Source organism: Lutjanus erythropterus, chromosome 9 (genome assembly GCF_056507025.1).
Source record: "Lutjanus erythropterus isolate fLutEry1 chromosome 9, fLutEry1.hap2, whole genome shotgun sequence".
Taxonomy (NCBI): Eukaryota; Metazoa; Chordata; class Actinopteri; order Lutjaniformes; family Lutjanidae; genus Lutjanus; species Lutjanus erythropterus.
This window is the reverse complement of record NC_139325.1, coordinates 14,838,195-14,862,589: the sequence shown is the minus strand read 5'-3', so window position 1 is coordinate 14,862,589 and position 24,395 is coordinate 14,838,195. Positions and strand designations below refer to the sequence as shown.

At 38.5% G+C, this 24,395-nt stretch overlaps 1 protein-coding gene across 2 annotated transcripts in view; it reads left to right on the top strand.

The window, feature by feature from the left end:
* ankib1b (ankyrin repeat and IBR domain containing 1b) overlaps positions 1–24,395 on the top strand; it is a 41,329-nt gene that overhangs the window by 13,146 nt on the left and 3,788 nt on the right. For both annotated transcript variants that reach the window (XM_084726248.1, XM_084726249.1), the window contains exons 7-19: positions 2,847–2,935; positions 3,203–3,347; positions 4,208–4,374; positions 5,987–6,075; positions 7,132–7,262; positions 10,987–11,121; positions 12,307–12,393; positions 13,690–13,756; positions 14,492–14,637; positions 15,111–15,289; positions 15,442–15,493; positions 22,499–22,610; positions 24,270–24,313. In XM_084726248.1, the coding sequence (XP_084582374.1) occupies positions 2,847–2,935; positions 3,203–3,347; positions 4,208–4,374; positions 5,987–6,075; positions 7,132–7,262; positions 10,987–11,121; positions 12,307–12,393; positions 13,690–13,756; positions 14,492–14,637; positions 15,111–15,289; positions 15,442–15,493; positions 22,499–22,610; positions 24,270–24,313 (1,443 nt within the window). The remainder of the gene's footprint in view (positions 1–2,846; positions 2,936–3,202; positions 3,348–4,207; positions 4,375–5,986; positions 6,076–7,131; positions 7,263–10,986; positions 11,122–12,306; positions 12,394–13,689; positions 13,757–14,491; positions 14,638–15,110; positions 15,290–15,441; positions 15,494–22,498; positions 22,611–24,269; positions 24,314–24,395) is intronic.

Genomic DNA, 24,395 nt, shown 5'->3' with positions numbered 1-24,395 from the left:
TCCTAATTGTAAGGGCTGCATTACAGTAAAGTGAAGTTTCTCAACTTATCAGGCTTTTCTAGCTGCTCTATTATTTGCTTTACCCACTTAGTCATTTTATCCGCATTACTGATTATTTATCAAACACCTCATTGTATTAATATGTTGTGAAAGCACCAATAGTCATCCCTACAGAATTGTCACAATATCAATATCAAGGTATTTGGTCAAAAAAATTATGATATTTGATTTTATCCATATGGCCCACTCTGAGTATCAAGTATTGTCTGCAAATTAAAATTCAAGCCCCTTTCCCATGACCAGTTGCAAGTAACAAAATATTTGTTTTTAGAGGACCCATGATACAACAGTATCACAATATTCAAGTCACAATACGATATTATTATGATTTTTAAACATTTTGCAATATGCTGAGTATTGCAATAACATATATTGTAATATATTGCAATTTATTACCTTTTTTCTGCAGCGAATTGTGTCTCCAAAGTAAAATTTTGTCAACATCTGTTTTATCTAATACAATGTTTAATAAGAAGTAATAATAAGTTTTCAGCCTGTTTATCTCACTTAACAAATTTTTATTGCAGTAAAATGGGATTGTCAACCAGATAGACTGACCAAAATTGATATGAAAACCTACCAGTCCTATGCTTTATCGATTTTCTCCTCCAGCTTGCAACAACTGCAGTATCAAAGAGTCATAAACATGACATGTACTGTCAAATCCTCATGGAATGTGTGTTTTTCTACAGATGTTCTTAGACAGTCTACATGTCTACAGGAGCGTTATGGAGCTTTATTGCCCCCTTGCTGCAAGAGGGTCGGCGCACCCCCTGCTTAATTGCCCTGTTATTATCCTGACCTTGTCTGGGATTTTCTGATAATTATCAAACATGCTTGACATTTTCCTCAGCGGTCTTCTTTGTGAGCAGTTGTCAAGATGGAAATTACCATGGTAATGTGATATGTCGTTTATGCTGTTGGCAGTTGGACCCCTCACTATAGAAACCTGCCAATGAAGGTATCAAGTGTGTTTGATAACAATCAGGGTGTCCCAGAGGAGGTCAGGTGCATAGAAAGGCAAAGTTGGCTGCCGCATCTACTAATTAGTGTTAAGGATATGTGTTAACTTAAATAAAAATCTAGTTAATTAGGGCTGCAACCAACAATTATTTTCATTATCAATTAATCTAATCTTTTTCTTGATTAATGGATTAGTTGTTTACCACATAAAACGTCAGAAAATGGTCAAAAAATGAGTGTTAACCAAAGCCCAAGCGACATCCTCAAATGTCTTGTTTTGTCCACGACCCAAGATATTCATTTTACTGTCAGAGGACCAAAGAAACCAGAAACTGTCACATTTGAGAAGCTGAAATGAGAGAATTTGGACATTTCTTCTTAAAAAAACAAAAAAAGACTCAAATGATTAATCAATTATAAAAATTGTTGGCAGTTAATGTAATAGGGGACAACTAACAGTTAGCAAAAGAGTGTAGTCAGTATAACAACTGACAACTAATTAATTAATTGACTAATCATTGCAGCTCTACAGTTAATTATCGATTTATTTCCTTATTCAGTATGGAAAACTATTTAAAAGCTTTTTGACGTGCTAAATGTGAGCAAAAGACATTCTGCTATACACACACACACATATATATATTTATATATATATATATATATATATCTGCACTTGTGGTGACACATACAGACTGCTGTGTTTGAGTAAATAGTGTGAATTGTATTGTATACGACAGGTGGAATGTCACTGTGAGCATAAACGTGGCACTTCCTTGGCTATTACATGCATATGAGGATTTATGTACACAATAATGATGTAAAGCTGATCCTTTCAGTAAATCCCTTCTACAGAAGTTATACAATATTGGTGATGAGGGACTTAAGCTCTTGAAATGACATTGCTACCTGTGGGGAAAATCCAGCAGTGTTTGCCAGTCTCTGAAAAGTTTAGTGTTAGAAGACACAATGTCTTTGCATGAATGATGATTTGTCCTTGGGTGGATATTTCAATCCAGAGTGTTTCGGTATGTGAACTTAACTGTTGATAGGTGACAGTGAAAGCTGACACAGGCTTGATTTATCAATTACTTTATGAGAAATTATAGGTTGCGTTTGTCTGACAGTACCTTTTGTTGTGGTTCTGAAAAGGCGTGCCTTGAACTGCACTGTGCCAATCGACCCACTCTACTCAAGGGCCCATTTAAAGGTTACAGTTGATTATATCACATTCTGCTCTTTCACAAATCAATACTTACATTGTTGAAGTACACTGCCTCCTCTGTGTCTTTTGTTAGGGTCAGTCTTTCACTGTAACAAGGCCTGTGTGTGTGTGAGTGTGTATTTGTCCCTGTGTGTTTCTGTTTGTGTGTCAACTTTCTGTGGATGTGAGAAAATACAACTGATGACAAAACAGTAATCCACATGCTAATGAGACGTCATCATCTCAGCCTGGGCTGACCTCTGACACTGTGTTTTTTCATTAATCAAGAGCTGCCATTGTGCATAGTTTACACACATTGACATATCAACTTATTAGGCATAGTTTTTCTAGCTTAGTTGTCCCATTAAATATTTAAAATTATGCCACCCATCACCACATTTTGACATGCCTGTACCCAAGATTCAAAAGCAGCATGTGTTTTCATTCAGAGGGTGATGCAATAATACATGAATTGTACTTGAGGGCCTTTAGACACAGAGTTTTAAGAATTAGAAACCAGGATATTATCTTATACATCAGGCTTTATATGTCTAGACTGACATGAAACTATTTTTTGCTGTGGCTGTAAGACAGATGGTATCTCTTTTCTTTTGTGTCACAGTGTGGTATCTGCATGTCTTCCATCTCCGTCTTTGAGGAACCTGTTGACATGTCCTGTGGCCATGAGTTCTGCAGAGGATGTTGGGAAGGGTAAGTCATGTTTTGGTTTGGCTTGTGGACTCTGCAGATTGGCTCAGGGTGTAGCTAATTTCCTTATGCTTCATTCACATGGATTCAACACAGTAAACACAAAATATTTTTATTTAAGATATTTTAATCCATTCTTCGTAAACATTACAACGTTCGCCTGGCACCTACCATCTGCCTGAATCCATGCGAATGCAGCATTACACTGATCTTCTTCAGTGTGTTTCTGTATACCTCATCAATGTTTGTGATGTCTCTGTGCTTCCTCAGGTTTCTAAATCTAAAGATCCAAGAGGGTGAAGCCCACAATATCTTCTGCCCAGCCTTTGACTGCTACCAGCTAGTGCCTGTGGAAGTCATTGAGAGTGTGGTGTCTAGAGAGATGGACAAGCGCTACCTCCAGTTTGACATCAAGGTATCAAGATAAAAACAAAACAAGGATGTGCACTAAACAGATAAATTTGAACTGTCTACAAATAATATTAAAATGATATTGCAACCTTCAGACATAAACATGAGTCCTGCAGTTCAGTTTCAATGTCAAGGAAAGACTTCACTGAATATAAATGTCAGTTAGCTAACATGGAGGGCCACAAAGGGAGCAAACATTAATGAGAGTAGAGAGGTTTTCTTGGACTTGAAAGGCAAGCTGTGTAGTTTGGCTGAACTCAATAAATCAGAAATGAAGTGGTCTTTACTTGAAAGCAGCTTTTTTTCTATAATCAAATTGACAGATGACATTACCAATCAGCCAACAATGACCTAAATTTGGTTTGCACATAAGTACCTTTTTCTCCCTTATAGTTTGTCTTGATTGAAATGCCAAAGAAACACAAATCCTAAATAAGTGACCACCCTCTATGTTTGACTAAGCATAGAAACATAAACATCTTCCGATTTAAGTGGCACAGTCACTGACAACATATTCAGGCTATTTTTATTTCCAATTTTGGGTCACAATTGAATTGCACACAATACAGGGCAGCACTTAAGACTTGATATAGTCAATTGAATATCTGGGCTCAAAAACAGAAGTCATGATCCTTTTTTTTTTTTAGATTTTAAAGTCATTTTTATGTGCACCTGTCCAGCCTTTAAAAAGTAAAGTAATACCAAGCAGAAAAGGATTGTATTGCTGTTGTTTCACTGCTCAAAACCTGTAACAGATAGTGTTGTGGCAGAACTAAATGTAATAAAGCCACCCTTATTAAAATACTCAGAGTTTAACAATGGATTGTTGAATTACAGACTCCTCTTTGTTTGTTCTGTTGATAGGCATTTGTGGAAAACAATCCAGCAATCCGCTGGTGTCCTGAGGCAGGGTGTGAAAGGGCGGTGAGACTGAACACCCAGGGCCCTGGGATTTCCTCCTCAGACCCTCTCAGCTTTCCCCTCCTTCGGGCCCCTGCTGTAGATTGTGGCAAAGGTCACCTCTTTTGCTGGTCAGTAATCAGTACCATACTGTATATTTGTCAATGAAACATGACTGTAATTGTATGTATTTAAGTTTAAATTTAGACACATTTTGAAATACTCTAGTAACACTAAAAGCAAAGAATGGGCCTTGATCAGTTTGATTACGAGTCAGATAGGCTGTTAATTACAGTTTTTTTATTGTAGACATGTCTTGTGTCTTCCAGAAAAGCATCAGAAACATTCGAAGTGTGTTTATCTATATCTAAAGTTCCCATGTGCTCTATCACTGCGAAACAGAAAAGAGGCTGAAATCACCAAGACTCACCTGAGAGTTTGGTTTCCAGTCAAACCCAGTAACAAGGAAAAAGGGACCATTTACAGTGAGCCCACCAACAATCTAATGGCCTCTCCAGCAGAGAGCTCTGAAGCTCTGTGCAAACCATCTCTCCAAAAAACAGCACTCAATCGATTATTTGTAATGATAGAGTGGCTAGATGGAAGCCACTCATAAAACGTGTGTGACAGCCCACCAGGAGTTTTCCAAAAAGAGAGACCTGAGTTTGAGAACAAAAAAAATCCTGCTGAAAAGCAGCGGTCTCTCATGATCTGGCTATTATTGCACCAGTCTTTATGCTATACTAGGCTAAAGTCCTTTTTGTCCATTTTATAAAGTATTAACCATTTTCTTGTGAAAATGCACGGTTCTTTCCCTTGAATACAAAATTCCAGCACCCATGCTGTTTGTATGTGTTAGTTTGCATGGGTATCCATTCATTAACTCTGCCAGGTGTAAGCGCGGCTTATACTGGAATTTTGGGGCCAATACTGGTATTAGGCAGTAAAAAAAATCTTATCGATATGTCGACTGATAAAAACAATCTGCATTATGTTCTGTAGAAAATAATTGGACAACATATACGCCAATGCCTGACCAATATATCTGTCTGGCTAAAATGTTATTATAATTCATTACGGTTACAGAGAAAAAAGAAAAAATGCACTTACTAATCAAAATGTTGGCGATTTCAAAGCGGTTACATTCACATATTCTTGTCAGGTTGCCTGGCTCTCTACTCAAGTTTTCTGTGTACATGTACTTGTGGCTAGGTTTATATTTGTGTGTGTGTGTGTGTGTGTGTGTGTGTGCGCGCGCTAGCTTGGCAGCATGCTCAAGGGCAGAAGGGCCCAGATGCTGTATGGTCTTCCACCTTCTGTCCTCTGTATTTATGCACCCAGAGCCCTGAAGAATGCCCTGGCTTCTCCCCCATGTCACATCATGATCTCCACCACACTCCAACCAATACTACACACCTCAATGCACCTCACCTCACTATATGGTTCCTAAAAGTGGGTGTTAGGTTCACTTGTCAGGTTTACTCAAGAGTTCAGCCGACATGACACTGGAACTGACACCTAATGGAACTGGATGTAACATGGGTCCGACTTTTATAGTTACTTTGACATGAGGAAGGCATGCAGTTGAAAGGCAGATGTGGCCAATGGATGGTGGTTGACGGTTTTGACAGCCTCTCTGACAGCACTGTGATTGGTGTGTTCATAGTCTGGGAACAGTATGGGCGGTTTGAATAGTTCATTTCAACTGTCTGCATCACCTTCATCTGTCTGCACATATTCCAGGGAGTGCCAAGGCGAGGCCCACGAGCCCTGCGACTGCGAGACCTGGAAGTTGTGGCTACAGAAAGTCACTGAGATGAAACCTGAAGAATGTGAGTATTGACATTAATTTACTTATTTTAGTTTTTTTGGTTTGCTTCAGACTTGTAGCTTCAGCGTAATTTACAAACAGTACGAATTTCTGCAGTTTATGCTGTTTTTACCAACTTAGTGTTGCACAGTCTGTGTATTTTTATTTCATTTAACTATTTTGATAGTTGATTAATCATTTTAAATCATTTTTAAGAGAAAATGTCCAAATTCTTGTATTTCATCTTCTCTAATGTGAATGTTTTCTGGTATCTTTACTTCTCTATGATAGTAAACTGAATATCTTCATGGACAAATAAGACATTTTAGGATGTCGCCTTGGGCTGTGAGAAACATCGATCACCATTTTTCATAATTTTCCAACATTTCATGGGCCTAACAACAAATTAATTTATTGAGAAAATGATCAACAGATTAATCAATAATGAAAATAACTGTTAGTTGCAGCTCTAGACCTGTCATCACCTTTCTTGCCAAGACTTTTTTGGGTTGCAGGCAAGTGATTAATGTGGAGCTAAATTGCCTGGAAGTCAACTACAGTAATTACAAACAGTTTAGCGCTAAGACAATTAAAATCCACCATGTTGATGATAAATTATTAATTAAAATGAACAACCCACTCATTGAAAGTATGCAATGTTTAGAGGCAGTAATTGGACTGTGGGCAATCTAATAGATGATTTATGATGGCCCAAGTTGCTCCAAAGTGCCACTTCAGTGATGTGACAGTTGAAAGATAAAAGCAATTATTTTGTTGGAGAACTGTCTTCCCTTTCGATTTCCCCAGATTCTGTTTTATCTTGGCATTTCAAACTGCACATCAGAGGTGCTTTGATAATAGCCAATTATTCTGTTTGTGTGTTGGGGAGGGGGGGCTGGGGTGGGTGGGTGCATGAGCATCTTGGGAGATGTTAGCAAAATATATAAGCAATACACATTAGTCAGGCAGGACAATTTCCCACTCAGTGCAGCGGTCTGTTTAGATGTTAATAGCCATTCTCATTCTGTCTCATTATGCCTTTATTTGTTCTGTTTACCTCCTCCTCCTCCAATTGAAGTGGCTGGTGTGAGTGAAGCTTACGAGGATGCAGCCAACTGCCTGTGGTTGCTGTCTAACTCCAAACCCTGCGCCAATTGCAAGTCACCAATACAGAAAAACGAGGGCTGCAACCACATGCAGTGTGCTAAGGTAAGTTAGGCTGGGAGGTGATGCACACCTGTCTTACTAACATCTTATGTAATGAGGGGACTATTTAATCTCAGAGACTACTCTGGCTAATATGTTTCCAGTTAATAATGAGTAGATTGTTTTCTGATTGGGAAAAATATATTTGTTAAGTGACAATTGCCATTCAGCAGGGGTGTCTAACCCTAACCCTAACTGTGTCCTATGCATCATATCCTGCAGATTTAAAGGTGCGACAAGCAATTCTGGAACAAAAATAGTTAAGTGTTGAGTATTGTTCCCAGGTTGTCAAATACCATTGCTTTGGTGTTGGTGACTCACAAGCAACTCAGAATCGCATGTAGCATCTTTAAAACAAATATCCCTGTAAAAATCACACTACGATCATTCAGTACAGTGCAAAATGCAGTTTTTGAGATCTCATAAAATAACTGGGTACACTATGTTTAATTACCTCTTCTGCCAGACACAGTATTTTCAGTACAGCCAAGGCAGGACTGGGAAGTGCCACTATTTTTGGACATGATGTGAATTAATTTTGTGCAGACACCAGAGTTGCTTAAAAATATGCCCACATTTTTTAATATATTGCAATAGTATCAAAATTATTTGTTATTGGGATGTAGGACTCAACAATATCACATGACAATTAATTTGACAGATTGTGATTGTGATATGAGTCACAATTTAGTGGAAATGATATTTTTTGCATTTTTGCCTTTTCCACTGAAAAACACAAAAATGATGGCATGAGTTTTGTTGGGATCTGTCTGGAAGTGTGTGTTTGTGAACATCTAAGAATAGTTTGCATGATTGACATCCTGCTATCCTACAATTGACAAGTATTTGTTGGCTATATACTGTTCTCAGTGTGAGCAGAACGTTGGGTGGAAAATAAGTTTTGTGTATTTACAGATACCGTCAAAATGCTTGAGAAAAATAAAATTACAAAGCATAAAATGTGCATTGATCACCTTTGGTCCTGGTCAAGATATTCATCGTCCTCACTGGGTGTCCTGTAATGTTTCTGGTGACACACTGAATATTCCTCCTGCCTTCAACCTAACTAAGGTTTCCCCAGGCTTTAACAGAGGCTTTGGGACGAGCATCACTAGAGAAGCTGGTTTAACTCAAAAAGGGAAGTTGGAGGCTCAAGAACAGCGCCTGTATCATTTTTTAGAAGCACACAGATGGTTGTTTTGACTTGCTAACAAACTCAATGAAAAGTTGCTTCTTTTAAACTTCAGAAGCCTTGTGGAAACAAAGGATGTAAAATAGCGGCTAATTAAATATTTTCCTGTAGGACAGCTTCTATTGTATTGTAGCACTATTTTGAATTCTTGTGATGATTTGCCTTATTTAACTTCCAAATATCTCACAACACTCTTGATGATTTGCTCTAGGTTATTCAATTTTGGGCAATTCTTCCTCGCTCATTACTCAAGATTTTCCAGCGGCTGTGTTATTTTTGTCGGGTTATACTTTACACCTTAGACCCATCAGATTTTTATGATTAAATAATAGACTCTGAAACATCTGTAGTGTTGAATTGCTGACAACATTATTCTCTAGACTCGAGCGAGTGAGAAGCACTCTTGTTCTGATGAAAGTAACTGTAGCAGTTGTGGTGTAACATCACTGTGAAGGTCAAAATATGTCTAATCACATTCAAGCTGCTATCAGACAAGTTTTGTTATCATTATAAAAGAAGTGGCAGCTTATGATACTGTCATGCTCATAAACAATCCATCAAACAGCCAATAAGTGCTGCAGTTAGTCAGCGGCTTCTGTCTTATTAAGATGGACAGGAGAGAGTAATACAGAGGTGATTGAGACAGTCAGTGGTGGAGGGAGAGTGTGAGACTGATAATCTCATAGAGTCATGCTGTCTGACAGTGTCTCTGTTGCTACTACTGTCGCTGGAGGGCAGGCTATGAAAAGAGCACAGTGCAGTCACACAAGCAGGCTCCTTTTGTCTCTGTGACAGCACTCTCACTGTCTCCATCCTGGTTAAAGAGGCCGACTAGAGATGGAGATTAGTTTGGGAGGAATGGATCAGCTTTCGCAAGCTGAGAGGCCACAGAGGGCTCAGCCTCTTGGCCTGTTATTACCTGGTAAGAAATGGCTTTACCCCTGTTGCTTGGAAACACAGGACTCAGTGTTGCCAAGGAACATTTCTTTGTCTTTTCACTGCCATTTCCTTGCCTCCGGTCTGGCTTCACACTTTTTTATCTTAAGTTTCTCCATTTCACACGCTGTCTTTTTGTGTCTCTGTCGTCCCATTCATCCTGCCTCCCACTCTTTCATTTTGTATTGATTTTTCTGAAGTGTCATGTAACCATGGTGTTTTAGAGACAACTGAGGTCCTAGCCTTTAGGGGTTTGCGTTGCTCTGGCTAACTTGTCACCCACAGAAGTACTTGCGGCACAGGGAGAGAAATCACTTACACCCAAATAGGCTGCGGATTGGAGTGGCTGTAGAGTTTTGTTGTTCTACAATACCCAATGGGACTTGCTGGTTTCAAATGTTGTCTGAGTGCCTTCTAGAAGCAGCAGGTCACAAGGATTCACCGCCAGGTTCAAACAACTGGTTGTGACTTCTTTTAAACTCTGCCATTTGTAAAAGAAGAAAAAGAGATGGGAAGAAGATTGAGGTAGAGACGACTCAGAGAAAAGTAAATTGATCTTGAGTCCCAGGTTTAAGGACTCTTAAAGACATCCTTCACCCTTAATTATATTTCTGTGATGTTGAAAGCAGTGAAAAGGATATTCAAATAGATTAGACTTGTTGATCCTTTCAGAGTGTTTTCAGCTTTCATACCCTTACAGGTCCATACTTGTCAATATTATGAGTTACATAATATCAGCTGAGCAAGTCTGTTTACTCGGGAGGTGGGGGGGGATCTAGTGAAAATAGTCAAGAAACAGCTGTATGTGTTTGTGCAGAGAGGGATGATTTTATCTATCACATATAATGACACGTAAGGGTGTCACGATTCTCCAAATCCACAAATCCGCTTGAATTTTGTCTCTTTTTCAGCTGTGCCGTTGTTAGACTATTGAGTCTTGATTTGTAAAGATCAACAGATCATTGATTTTATGCCTGAACTGTCATTTACTCAGTGCCAGCACATTGCCACAGTAATAGAAAAGTGCTTCATGCTATAAGGGGTGGATAAGTTACTTACGTCAACCATAATGTGGCTACATAAGCATATAATAGTAGTTACTTAACGCCTGTGGTGTTCTCCTGCATTCTTCACAGCAGAATTGTGTAAAACACAAATTTAAAAAACTCTAGTTACCTGTTAGATAACCACTGGGTGACAGACAACAAGGGTCAATCAAAGAATTGGATAATGAAAAGTGCATCAGTAAGTCTACTGATAACCTGTCACTGCACTGTGTCGTCTTTTATGTGTTGTATTTTTTCTTTTGGACACATGCCAGATGCATGCAAGTAGGTGAAGATGGAGAAAAAAATACTGGGGTAAATGGCTCATCCTGCCTTTGCTTTAAATTAATGAAATTGAAAGTTTATTTTGATTGATTTTTGATTTATTATTGTGTGAAACTTTCTGATGGCAATTCTGAGCAGTATTCAGTGATCATAAAATCTGAATTACCCCACTCCAGTCAGACTAGCATTCGTGTTTGGCTATCCAGTTTTTGATGTGACAGTAAACCAGAGCAGATTTAAGTCTAATATTTCTACCCTCTTATTTTAGTGTAAGTATGACTTCTGCTGGATCTGTCTGGAGGAGTGGAAAAAGCACAGCTCATCAACAGGAGGTTACTATCGCTGCACCCGCTACGAGGTCATCCAGCAGGTGGAGGAGCAGTCAAAGGAGATGACTGAAGAGGTTGGCGCGCACGCACACGCACACACACACACACACACATCACACACATTGGCATCCACATTGTAGGTGTGTTAAATCGCAAATATCCAATTTGGTCATGCGGTGGGGAGACTTGCCAGTAGTCACAGTGCACTACCACAGCTCACCTGTCCATCTAATTAGACTAAATAAAGCCAAGAAGCGGAGTGTTTATTAACATTATGTGTTTTAGCCCAGTTAACTGTCAAACACGTCATCTTATCAAAATGCGACCAGACAGAGTTAGGTGGTTGTAGCTGGTAGTGGGGATCCCCTTGTTAAGCTCTGCAAAGGTATTGACATACAAGAAATACGCTGAAGGGAGCACAGCTTTGGCTGTTTTATATTACACTGTATGTTGCTAAATGTTAAGAGCACTTCACTGATTTATCATTGCACCCCTGTTAACGCATTCAAACTCACAATGGACACTTAAAAAAGGTTCAAAATTGATGTAGCAGAACCAGGGATATTATCTGTTTTTATTTCACACATTCTTCTGAGTCTGCGTGTACCTTTTCTATGCAGTGTTGCATTACCATCCATCAGAGGTTCTCCTACACACTTTGGAAGGGGAGACTGATAATGTTTTTGCAATCTGCAAGGTCACCACTAGATACCTCTAGATCCTACTCACTGTTCCTTTAAAAGGGCAAAAACACATAAGATAGTGTGACAAACCACCAAGATATGCAACTCATTAAAACATTAGTATGTAGCATTGTATTAGTATGTTGATCCAAACATGCCCACACAGACATATGTGAAGAGCCAAGAACAGTACTTATGTTTGCGGGTTTGCACATCCTTAAGAGGATAGCACTTGAGTCTATGGAGCTCACATAAGTAAGCTAGAAAACACACAAATAAATATATATATATATATATATATATATGTACACACACTCACACAGACTTGAGCTTTGTCTAGAGTCCTGACCGCGAACCATCCACAATCAATTCCGCCTACTGTCATCAAAGGTGAAAAGAAGTTCATTCTCAGCCTTCACTAGCATTTCTCCCAATCACACGTACTGATTTCACCTGTGGCACTATTCACTTACTCTGACTGCCCTCAACCAGAGGAGCTACACTTTCCTCTGTGAGGGGGAACAACATGCTCAGGGGTTTATTGACTGTGACTGGTGTCTCATCACGGTTTTGCAGGCAGAGAAGAAGCACAAGAGCTTTCAGGAACTCGACCGTTTTATGCACTACTACACACGCTTCAAGAATCATGAGCACAGCTATCAGGTAAGAAACAGGCCTGGATTTGCTTTCCAATAATGTCTACTTTGCATGGTGTACAAACAACTATTGATGTAACAAGTGGGAACTTGTCATCTAGTGTCAAACTGGCACATGGCCTCATAGGTGGACATACTCTCTAGTTTGGATTATTTGAAGTAGGGTTGAGGTACTTGTGAGGTACTTAACAGTCAGTGTATTACCTACAGTAGATGAATAAGGAGCAGGCATACCAGTGTAAGAAGCTGAGTAATGCACTGTTGTGGACAGGGTCAGCAACAAAAGGTATTTTAGCCATTTAAACAAGTTTTAAATGTACACTATATTTAGAATATTTTCACTGCTTTATCTTGCCATCAGACAGCCTCCTCTGATAGAAAACCACCATTACATATGCTACATATTGATCTCTCCAAACAAACCAAACCTCAAAGGTGAAATCTGTAATTTTACCTCACAAACAATGGGGTTGCCAGTCTACTGCTGCCTCGATCATTTAGTTTTTTTGTGTTATTGTGTGACTTTGGCGAATCTGAACTATCTTTTTAAAACACTGAAGCCACACAATAACATAAACAAACTAACAGGAATACACAGACTATCAATAAGTACTTTATACAACCCTCCATCAAATAATCTGAACTATCCCTTTAAGGCCCAGTTCTGATAGTTCAATAGTTTCCAAGGACTACCTTCCCAAATAATTGAGGAAAAAAGGAGAGGACATGACAAGGAGAAAAATAAACTTTGACCACTTTCAACCTACTGCTTTCAGCTCAGCATCACTGCCTGCTATTAAATGAATCCAGATTAAATGTATTCATGGTCATATTTCCTCACCACATGCTGTGGAGCTTTTACTGGTGCACTGTCTCCACATCTTTTCACTTTTTCATTTCAAAAACTGATCAATGTCATGTCATGCTGGATGGTGGTTCACGATAGTCAAATGTAACTGGTCGTTGAAATTAAACATTTGGGCAACACTTGAGCACATTTGGATATGAAAATATCTAACTTTGCAACCCCCCCCCCCATTTCAATTTTAATCTAAACTTTTTCCGTATCACTGCCCACAGTCTGAGAAGAGCTGCTGTAATGCAATATACTATAACACAATGAAAGTGTGGTATTTCTGTATTCTTTACATATATAACATTTCTGAAGTCTGCTGCTCCCAGCTTTGTTAATTTTTTTTTCTCCTTATATTGTAGCATTTGATTCATTGTTTGGTCAGGTAGTCTTCACAAGACATTTTTACTCAACAATAAACCCTAACAGCTTCTGTCTTTCTCGCAATAGCTGGAGCAGCGCCTGTTAAAAACAGCCAAAGAGAAGATGGAGCAGCTTAGTCGGGCCCTGAGTGGAAGTGAGTGTGCAGTCTGCCATAGCGGTGTCAATCTTTATTACACACTCAGACACATCTTAATCTAGTCCTCTGATATTGAGCTTTTGGAAGTAGGCAGGAGGGAGGAAAAACACAAAGGTGTTTTAATAATGTATTAAGGTATGGTATAGTTATTCAGCAGGCACGTCTGAGTCAGAAGAAAGCTGTGCTTTGTGAATAAGCTTTGTCTGAAATCCTGAAAAGCCCCATCTGTACAGGCAATTACAACCTATTTAGCATAGCCAAGTTTTCTTCTGATACACAACACTCAGTTTAAATTTCAGTAGATTCTGATCGCTGCGGTAGTATTCGCATAGGTCTGTGTGCCAGCTGACAGAGAAATGGAAATAGCCATAACTCAGTATTTATGAGTCTGGCTCAGTTGAAAGTGTGCACAATTCATCCTGTACAAAACATTTGCAGACAGGCCTAATTCTCCCAAAAAAAACCAAACCAAAACAAAACAAAACTCAGTTGGCTGTGATTGACTAACACTATTGTGTATTCTGATGCAAATCTCAATCTGGATGCTTTTTTTGTATAGAAAAGAGCAGATCACAATGAGTATGACACTCAGCCTGGATCAAAGAGTTGTTTTACTTTCACAAGCTGTTCAAGAGGTGATTCACGTAATTTAGGCTGGAATAAAGGATGTATCCTTAAAAAGTAAAGCAAATACATATTTGTGTTATCATACTCTCTCCTTCTCTTTCCCAGGGAAAGGAGGCCCTCCTGACACTACATTCATTGAAGATGCGGTCCTAGAACTACTGAAGACTCGCCGCATCCTCAAGTGCTCTTATCCTTATGGCTTCTTTTTGGAGCCCAAAAGCACAAAGAAAGAGATCTACGAGCTTATGCAGGTTTCAGTCCTACTTATTAAGTAAAAAGACAAATGTTCACAGCAGCTAGTCTTTATATGGGACATTAGAGGTGTGGGACTAAAGCTTTCTAGCTCATGATCTTCACAATGTGCCCCAGTTATACCTGCACATCTCAGCTTTTAGTTTAAGATCTAGCGTTTTATAATTCATGGTCGCCGGTATAGACAAGGAATGTACTTATCCACCATCTTTTATGTTGTGGCCTTTTAAATACTGTAAAATGAATGGGAATGGCTCCCGTAGATCTTATATAAGGTTTTAAAGGCTTGTATACACGGTAGCCTTGAAAGGAGTTAACTTGTAGGGGTTCTTCTAAAGTCCTTGAACATCACAGTTTGGGAACAGATTGTTTTATGAGACAAAGTTAAACTTGAAATTGTGTATTCATGCTTTAAAATCACTTTCCTGAGTTTCATAAAAAATCGCCCAGCCAGCTCTCTTTCTGTCCCCAGACGGACTTGGAGATGGTGACTGAGGACCTAGCCCAAAAGGTTAACCGGCCTTATCTGCGGACACCACGCCACAAGATCATCCGTGCGGCGTGTCTGGTGCAGCAGAAGAGGCAGGAATTCCTGGCCTCAGTAGCCAGGGGCGTGGCCCCCAATGACTCTCCTGAGGCTCCCAGGCGCAGGTAACAAACATGTGTCAATGTAATCTTTACAATAAGAAGCAAAAACAGTGCAACAGGATAACAGTTGTTTGAAATGATTAATTGGCTATAAAAATTTAGCACAGTCACATCTTTATGCTGACAAGACCTCTTTGTCTCTTCCTCACTTGCAGTTTTGCTGGTGGAACGTGGGACTGGGAATATTTAGGCTTTGCATCACCTGAGGTAACAGAACAAGCACTTCATTCATTTTCAGTGACGGCTTGACAGTTAAATGCTGGCTGTGCTGTTAGAACCCCACACTTTAACAAAAGTGCATGTATCTTTTGACACTCTGTATTATATCCTGACAGATATCAGATTTTGATTCAAATACATATTTTCAAATTAAGGACAAAATTACATTCTGATGACAGATCTGAGCAGGGGAGGAATGCCTGGTAAACATTTTAAAGTGACATAAAAGTACCTTAATTTTTACATGTGATTTGATAAATCTACAGTACAAATCAAGCATCAATAATACAGGTTGACTGTGGTGGATCTTTACAGGGATATAATAGCTAAGATATAATAACAATAATTTGGAGCAGGAAAAAGCTAATAGCCAGTTAATGAGCTGATATCAACACCCCCCTCCAACTCTTGACTTTATTTTAAACTGGATAACAGTTGAACTGAGCTTATAAGTCAGGGGTTCTCATGTTTTTTTTGACTGAGTGCCAAATAAGAGAGCCAGCATATGATCACAGGCTACTCAGGAAAACCTGTGAACTTGAAAGCAGATCACTTCCCAGAGGTCGTAAGAAGTAAGATTTGAGCCATTTTTCCTGACACTCCCTTTTCACCTCCACCATACAGTGTTTTTCTGTGATGGCTTTTTCATCTCACTTCTACATTAAACTGCCAAGTTGTCCACCAAAATACAGCAGCAGCATTGATAAGTGAATGTTATTCCTGCACCACTAGTTGCTATGCAAGCAGTAGCTTTCTAAAGGTTGTCATTCCTAACCTGACAGACGCTTCTTAGGGGGGTGTAGTTTGACACAGTAGCTCAGCAGTACATTAAATGTAGGCTATTGAAAGTTAAAGTGCTGAAATGGGATGATGAAATATAGCGCACGCATTTCATGTCACATTTGAGGGCCACTGGCTGGTACTTTGAAAACACCTGATCTAAGTCAAAGCAATAAATGCCAAAATAAATCTGGAACTAAACATCATGAACCAGAAAAAAAAATCTAGGTGGGAGTGATTTTTATTATTATCCCTCTAAGCAAGTAATTCCAGTTGAGAAGCCTGATAATATAATGGAATGCAAAATGGTGAGGTACTGTAGTGGTTTCACAAGGACCTGGGTCTCCAGTCAAGAGGGCAAATCTGACAAAGGTAAAATTTTTGGTTTTGTACCAGTCAACCTTGCAGAGGACCATGCCTTTAAATACATGGCCCCGTAACAGTCACTAATAAGCTGGTATTTCAAAAAGCACCAGTAATCAACGAGCAACACAGAACACAAGAATTTGCATTTCAACACAGCGGATTATACAGTGAGTACTCAATACAAAACCAGTTCAAAAGAAGTCAGTTTAACTAACAATGAATGAGTCTGTTTCTTAAAAGAACCATCTTCAGGATCCCATGGAGCAAACCAAAATACTCAGTTTGCGACTCGATGTGTCTGCTCACCAACGAAAATAAACCCAAGTTATACCTCTTACGTCTAACAGACGAGCTTAGTGATTGTCTGACAGTTCCAGAGTTACCTCCCATAGTCCAGCCAGTGTGCTGCTGTCAGCTCCAGGGAATGGTCAGTAATCATACCGATGTTTGAGGCTGAAAGTGGTTAATCAGTCAAACAGATACCTGCGATTGGTCAGATAGTTTATCTGTGACTAGTAAACACTTGATTTGATGCTGTAATAAACAGGTATAATTAATTGCAAAAACTTAAGTCATGATCATTCTATAATTAAATGATGTATCCCTCTATTATACCTTTCAGAAAAGCCAGTGTGTAGATCTAAATCTTTTTGCTGTTTTTACTTTGGCTGTGTTACAGCAGCACTGACAAACCATGATGATCCAAAGATCACCATGTTATTCAACACACCAGAACAAGCCAGATGGTTCAGTGTTCCCCTGTGCACATAGTTGGAATGATTTAAAGCACAGTTCTCTGGCAAACACCTAAGCAGGTTGCTCCCGATCATTGTGCATTAGCAACAGGCATTTGTAGTTAACTTTTACAGTCATAAAACTGTCGACCACATAATGGTTTGATTATTGACCTGCCTCCTTTTTCTGCAAAGCTTGATGCATGCACTCAATAGCGGTGCATAAGTCAGTACACTGCAGTTACTCCTCTAAGTTTCCATTAGTGTTTAGTTTCTCGACTGCTGCAGTTTGTAAACATACAGGCTTTTCATCGGAAACACAACAGCTCCATCACTCCTTAAGGCTCTTACTGTTGAGTCCCTCTGAAGTGTTAAAAACACGACACGAATATGCAAATCTTACATCAAACCTAAGCCTCTGGAGCTACTGTGCACATCTTTTAACAGCATAAAGCGGGCATTTCCCTATTGACAGGAAAACAAATGACAACATCAGTCTGTCAGTTTGATAAATGAATTTTCAAAATCCTTCTCCTCTGCCTGCTCAGCATCATGCGGTGAGGCAGAGGTAAAGCTTTTGCTTACTTAAGGGTTACTGAATAAAAGGCTGCTGCTGGACAAGTATATATATGTTTAGTGTGTTTTTTAAAGCACATCATCAATTTGGAGGTCGGCCATATTGAACACAACTGTTCCTGATTTTTTGCGCTCAAAGTGGTCAATTTTGGTGAACCAAATATAAGCTTATAAGAATAATATAAAATATAAAATATATTTAATATATCGGTTGAAGAGGGATGTATTATTTTTTAACATGTTTATGACAAAATAGCAGTTTGATCTAAAACATTGGACTAGTGAACTATGAAGCTCAAAATCCTAAAAACGCTCTCAGGATAGATGATGGATAGACCTTCACCATTTCTTAACCCAGCTTGTTACCAGCACAAAGTTCAAACGCCATCATTTGTGATGGCATAGGGGTGTGAGCATGGCTAATTATCACATCTGTGAAGGCCCAATTAATGCACAAAGTGTAATGCATTATAAAATGTAAAATATGAAAACGGAGACCCTAGATCAAACATATCAAACTCAAGGCCCACAGGCCACATCCCGCCTGCAATACAATTATTTAAGGGCTGCAAGGTAATTTCATGTGTCTATTATGAATGGCCCGCCGGTAAATAGCACTCCCACCACCCATACTACAGATCCCACAATGCACCACAACAGCTGCCGCACAAGTCAAGACCTGTGCACCAACCCCTCCCACTGCTTTAATGACACACGGATCAGTGGTCAGGAGATGAATGCATCAGTCAGCACTTTTACAGTGACACTTCAGCTAGCCCCCAAAATAAATGGCCAAACAAAAAGTGGACTTTGAAAACAGGGACTTTCAAAGTAGGTGGGAGGCAGAATACATGTTTGTCGACATCAGAGGTAAACCTGTGTGCCTTGATTGTGGAGTTACTAAGACCATAATTAAAGAATATAATATAAAACAGCACTATGAGACATAACATCAGGACAAGTACAAAAGCAGAAGCTACAGAAGGCAGAAGAGTTTAAAAAGAGTCTGGTGTCACAGCAGGCTATGTTCATAAAAGCAAAATCACAAAGTGAAGCTAATTAAAGTGTGCGACGTCTCGTGTCCAGACAAAAAGCAAGCATTTTCAAAAGTAAGCCTCAGCAGAAATACTGTTGCTGATCGGATATGTGAGTTTAATATGTGAGCTTAAATATTCTGAGCGTAAGTATTCTCATTTTGCTTTATGTTATTGTTGAAGAAAAAAAATATTTAAAATTTCATTTTATTGGGGAAAAAGTTGTTGCAGTCTGGCTGTTCAAATTCATATTTCTGAATAAAATATAGTTTTAGATCAATAAATGTTAATCCTGTTTGGCCCGCAAATTTTGCCCCTTCTGTTATTGACATCCCTGCCATAGGTTGTTAGTCTGAGTAGCTATATCAAGCCAGGATTGGAAAGAATTTCACTTTCACTTCAACAATTAGTGTCCTCAGACACCCCAAACACTTACTGAGTGTTGTTTAGAAAAAAGAAGAAGAAAAAAAAAAAAAAGGTGATGCGTCACAATGGTAAACATGCAGATGTCCCAAATTTTTTAAATGTTTTGCAGGCATCAAATTCAGAATGAGTGTATATTTTAAAAAAACCACAAAATTTATCAGTTTGAACATTAAATGTCTTGTCTTTGTACTGTATTTAACTGAGTATAGATTAAAAAGGTTTTGCATGTCACTGCATTCTGTATGTTTTCATTGCAGTGCCAAATTTTTTGGAATTGGAGCTATACTTTGACAAGGCAACAGAAACTAGTTCCTATGTGATCCAGGCAGATCCTCTGTTGTCTGTACATTATAAATTATTATTCCTCATGACATGATGTTACAGGTACAGCTCTTTCAGTGATCACTTGTCACATGAAAAGTGAAAAAGCACTTAGCTTTGTAAAACAGTTTACCACAATGTTTATCCTAATTGGAAGTAGCTGCAAACTCCATCTGTCTCTTTAGCCGACGATCATCTCTGTCAGACCTTAATCTATCTGTTTGTTTGCTGCACTGTGCTTTAACATTATTGATTCTTCTGACAATGTAGTATACAAGCAAACTGAAGCACACACAGCCACTTAAGTGTACGAGGCACAAGAAAAGATTTAATTAAGCACACGCTACAAAGACATGGCTTATCTTCAAAAGAACAAATTATCATAGTAAACCTCAGGTGAGATGCTCGTCTCACCTCTACCCCCGTCTCCTCTTACATGATTTAAATAACAAACAAGCCTGCAATATTCTCTTGTCAACAAAATTATTTTGGCACGTGTATTTGTGAGGATGTTCACAGTAAATGTTGACACCAGATGCTGAACAACGTGCCACTCTAAAAAAGTAGATTTTTATTTTGGTCCCCTAATTAAGGGCCTCTGTCTCTCAGCTGCAGTAGTTAATGGGGACGCCGTAGTAATAATCAAAGCCTGATGACACTGCCTCACAGGCACAGCTACAGATGGTCTGCTCCATGGTTCTTACAATGCCTGCAGATCACTTCATAGTGGGCTATTTTTAGAGTGCTGGAAACATGAAAGACAGAGTTTGGGTGGCAGGCTTTTGATTATACGAGTGTGACTCAATGACTTTTGCAAATGTATGAGATGATTGAAAGGAGAACGCAGTTTGATTATTTCTGGACGCATTGGTATGCAGATGTGCAAATTCAGTGTATGTAACCTTTTCATGTTGGTCTACAATCAAACCCTAGAATAGCCATGCATTCAGCGATACAGACACTAGGTTGGCAGTAGAGTGACATTTACTTTCACTTTGCAGTTGACCAGTACAAGTACCGACTGCTTGAAACAGAACCCTGAAACTATGATTCTTATTTTGTAGAATTATTTCCAAAATAACTTGAGCCTGGTTTGAAGTCAAACTTAGATTCCTGACACACACTGTGTTGTTTTCAACTTGAAAGACTACATATGTAGTGAAGTATGACTAAACTAACTAAAGAACACTTGTTTTTTTATAGTTTTCTATGGAAGCCATACATGATTGGCTCCCTGCTGCTTCCAAAATTCCATATTCCAGCAAAAGTCAGATTTCAACTCCAATATCAACTTCATTATGCTACACATCCAAACAGCATGTTCCTTCTGAGGCATTTGGATCAAGACAGTTCCAAAGACATCTAATAAAACAAATACAAAGTGAAAAAATAATAAATGTTAATGTTTAAGGTAGGGCTGCAGCTAACAATTATTTTTACTGGCGATTAATTTGTTGATCATTTTCTCGGTTAATTTTGAATAGTTTTGGACAGCTAATCGATTAATTGTTGCAACTCTGGTTTCATGCTAGTTTACTTTCACATCTGTAAAACTTCTTTTATGACTTTTTTAAGCCGTATTCTATCATCCATTGTCTGATGCAGTCATATCATTGGATCTTAGTCTCTTGATCTGTATCTGTGTCACTGATATCAACATTGTTAAATTAGTACAAGGGACCGTCACACACACTCAGATATCCAGACATCCTATAATTACAAACATGCATATGCTAAGACCAACTACTCTATAGTGCTTTTTTTGTCATTTCATTTGGACACGCTGTGTGAGACACAGTCTGTGTTAATTGATTCTACCTCATTTTAACTCCCCTGAGTGACAACGTGCTAGAAATATCAAATTAGAGTGTCGCTGTTTGTCATAATAAGAAAAGATATTCTACATGGTCTCACTACTTCTAATGCAGTGAACGTGCAGCATTATAAACATGGCTTCTAGTCAAGTTAAATGTGGGGTGTTACATCATTTCATACCAGTTGTAGCGGAACCAGGACAAACTATGTATTTTTAGTTCATTTTGGTGAGTGTTTTTAAAACCTGCCAGTAAATTAATATTTAATTGACTTGACTTTTTATTAGCATCACTTTCTCGTTTGATAAGGTATTCTGATTGATTCTGAGATTAGTCAGGCATACAAACGTTGTATTTTCAAATATCTGATCTTCAGGCCTCATATTGCTTCATTTCCCATTCCCTTCCAGTGTGTGTGCGTGCACAGGCACACACTTCGCTTGGATTGAGTCTAGACTGAACGCCTGGTTTGGAGATTAAAGGGTTTGAATTAGTCCCTTAGGTGCTGATCTAAACATCATAACATAAGACTCAGATCACATTTGAAACAAACTGTTTGAATCAAATTTACCAGTTTACATATTTAAGCTATTAAATGTTTCTAACACAAAAACTTATATATGAATCTAAGTAAATGTACAACTGTAGCCTCAGATTAGCAATATGAAGTGACAATTGAAGAGTTTGAACTGTTCTTTGTTTTGAAGTAATCATGACTTCAGTGAGATTTGGTTTGGTCAGAACAATAGAATATTAAATCATCCACCTTTGCTCATTACATCTTAGCCTTTCCTACCCTCAGGTGTGCATAAACTACAAGTTATCAGCCATAAGAAGCAAGCAATTATCAGCATAGGCTGGAAAAAAAATCATGCATTTTTTAAAAAAAGGATGTAAATATGTAAATAAAGTGTTAATTGATGATGTAATGGTTGTTTTAAGGAATATGCAGAGTTCCAGTACAGACGGAGACATAGACAGCGGAGGCGAGGAGACATGTCCAGCCTCCGGAGCAACACACCTGATCCTGATGACCCCAGCGACAGCACTTCAGGTACTGCAGTGGACGTACAGGACTCTCCCTCGGGAGGGAGAGTAACTCACTTTTGTTCTCAGTAGTAGACTTTAATCTCACGTGTGGACATTCATCAGCTGGGTTACTTGTCGGTAGTTTGTTATTTGCAGTTAAATTCTCCAGTAACTAATTCTATAGCCCGATGATATTGTACAGGTGGATGATGTGAAACTACAATTTCAGTTCTGATTGGCCTGTTTTTAAATATGTGCATATATATACACAGCATATAAAGACATTTTTGCCTTTTTGTGATCGTGAAAGTAGAGATATGTAGGGAAATAAGGAGGATGAATACAACATATATGGCTATATGTGCACTCAGAGTGCAGATCTCCACCAGGTAACCTGAATAGATTATTCAGATGTAACCCCTTTGCAATCTTGAGCACTTTGACGAGTAACAGTAATTTAATTACATATTTTAACAGATTACAGTTACATTTGTTTTGTAATTTAATTACATAGTTACTCCCTAGCACTGCTAGTAGGTAAGCCTTGTTTTAGTCTAACCCCTACTGGCCAGTTAAGAAGAGAGAGGAGTCAAATAGGTTATATATAGAGATTTTAAATAAGATTTTATATTATTTTTTTATATTGTGAATCACTGCAAACATGAGAGGTCTTTAAATTTATAGTCAGAAATGTACATAAAAAATATTAGACTAATGGGTCCAGTAGTATGCATGATAAGCTGCAGACAGTCTCCAGCCTCATTGTATGTGCGTGTGTGAATACACACGCACATACAAATCAGGGTGTCTGTGAGGTCTTAAAAAGTCTTAACATCCAGTAATCTGAATTTGAGGCCTTAAAATGTCTTACATATGATTTTGACAGATTTTAAAAATTGACTGGATTAAGTTAACATTACTTCTATAAAGTTTCATTGTTCAGTCTCGCTGTTAACTGTTTTTGAAAAAAAGACGTGAGCTATTTCAAAGCATGTTCCCTGTTTCCCTGACATCACTAAAACCTTCATAGATTATTTTGTAGTATGGACATGAAATAGGTTAAATTGCATTCATAATGGTCTTAAAAATGTTTTTAAAAGTCTTGAATTTAACTTGTTGAAACCTGCAGAAACTCTGCAAATGTCAAATTAAATACAATGTTAATGCAAACTGTCCTAGTGCGATTGCCAGGTTTTCTAATCAATGATAAAATAATACATATCCATTAAATTAAACTACATTGATCCAGTCATCCTCTCTCTGTTTTGATTAACTGATTCACACAGAGCCCTAATTAGGCTACTGGCCCAAACTTTGGAAAACCACAACTGCTGAAGTTCAGCAAGCCAATATTTCAAATCCATCAGACTTGTCCATCAGAGTGCTGCTTTGTTTTTGGCTGTGTGGAATCAAAGATGGACAGAGTTTGCAGTTTTGAAGCCAGGTAGTGGCTTCTGTTGTGCCAAAGAGGATTAATTGATTTCAGATACTAAATTAGTGAATTTCTGGGGAAAACGCTGAAGGCACATAGTCTTTCATGTTGCTATGACTTTACTATTGTGCAGCGTTTACCAAACTGAAGATGATTTTCCTAAAAGTGGTAATTAGCAATGAGTTAAATTGTATTCCGTCTAATGACAGTATTTGACTGTACGTGTTTTTGTCCATTTCCTTTTCTACAAAGACACGCAGGATGTTGTAGGTGGACGCAGACAAGGTCCTCTGATGGTGAGTTAATGTTACCATTTCAGCCATTAAAACTTTTCAGACTTTGTCAAAAAAGAGCTGCATTAATTTAGCTAAAGTGATT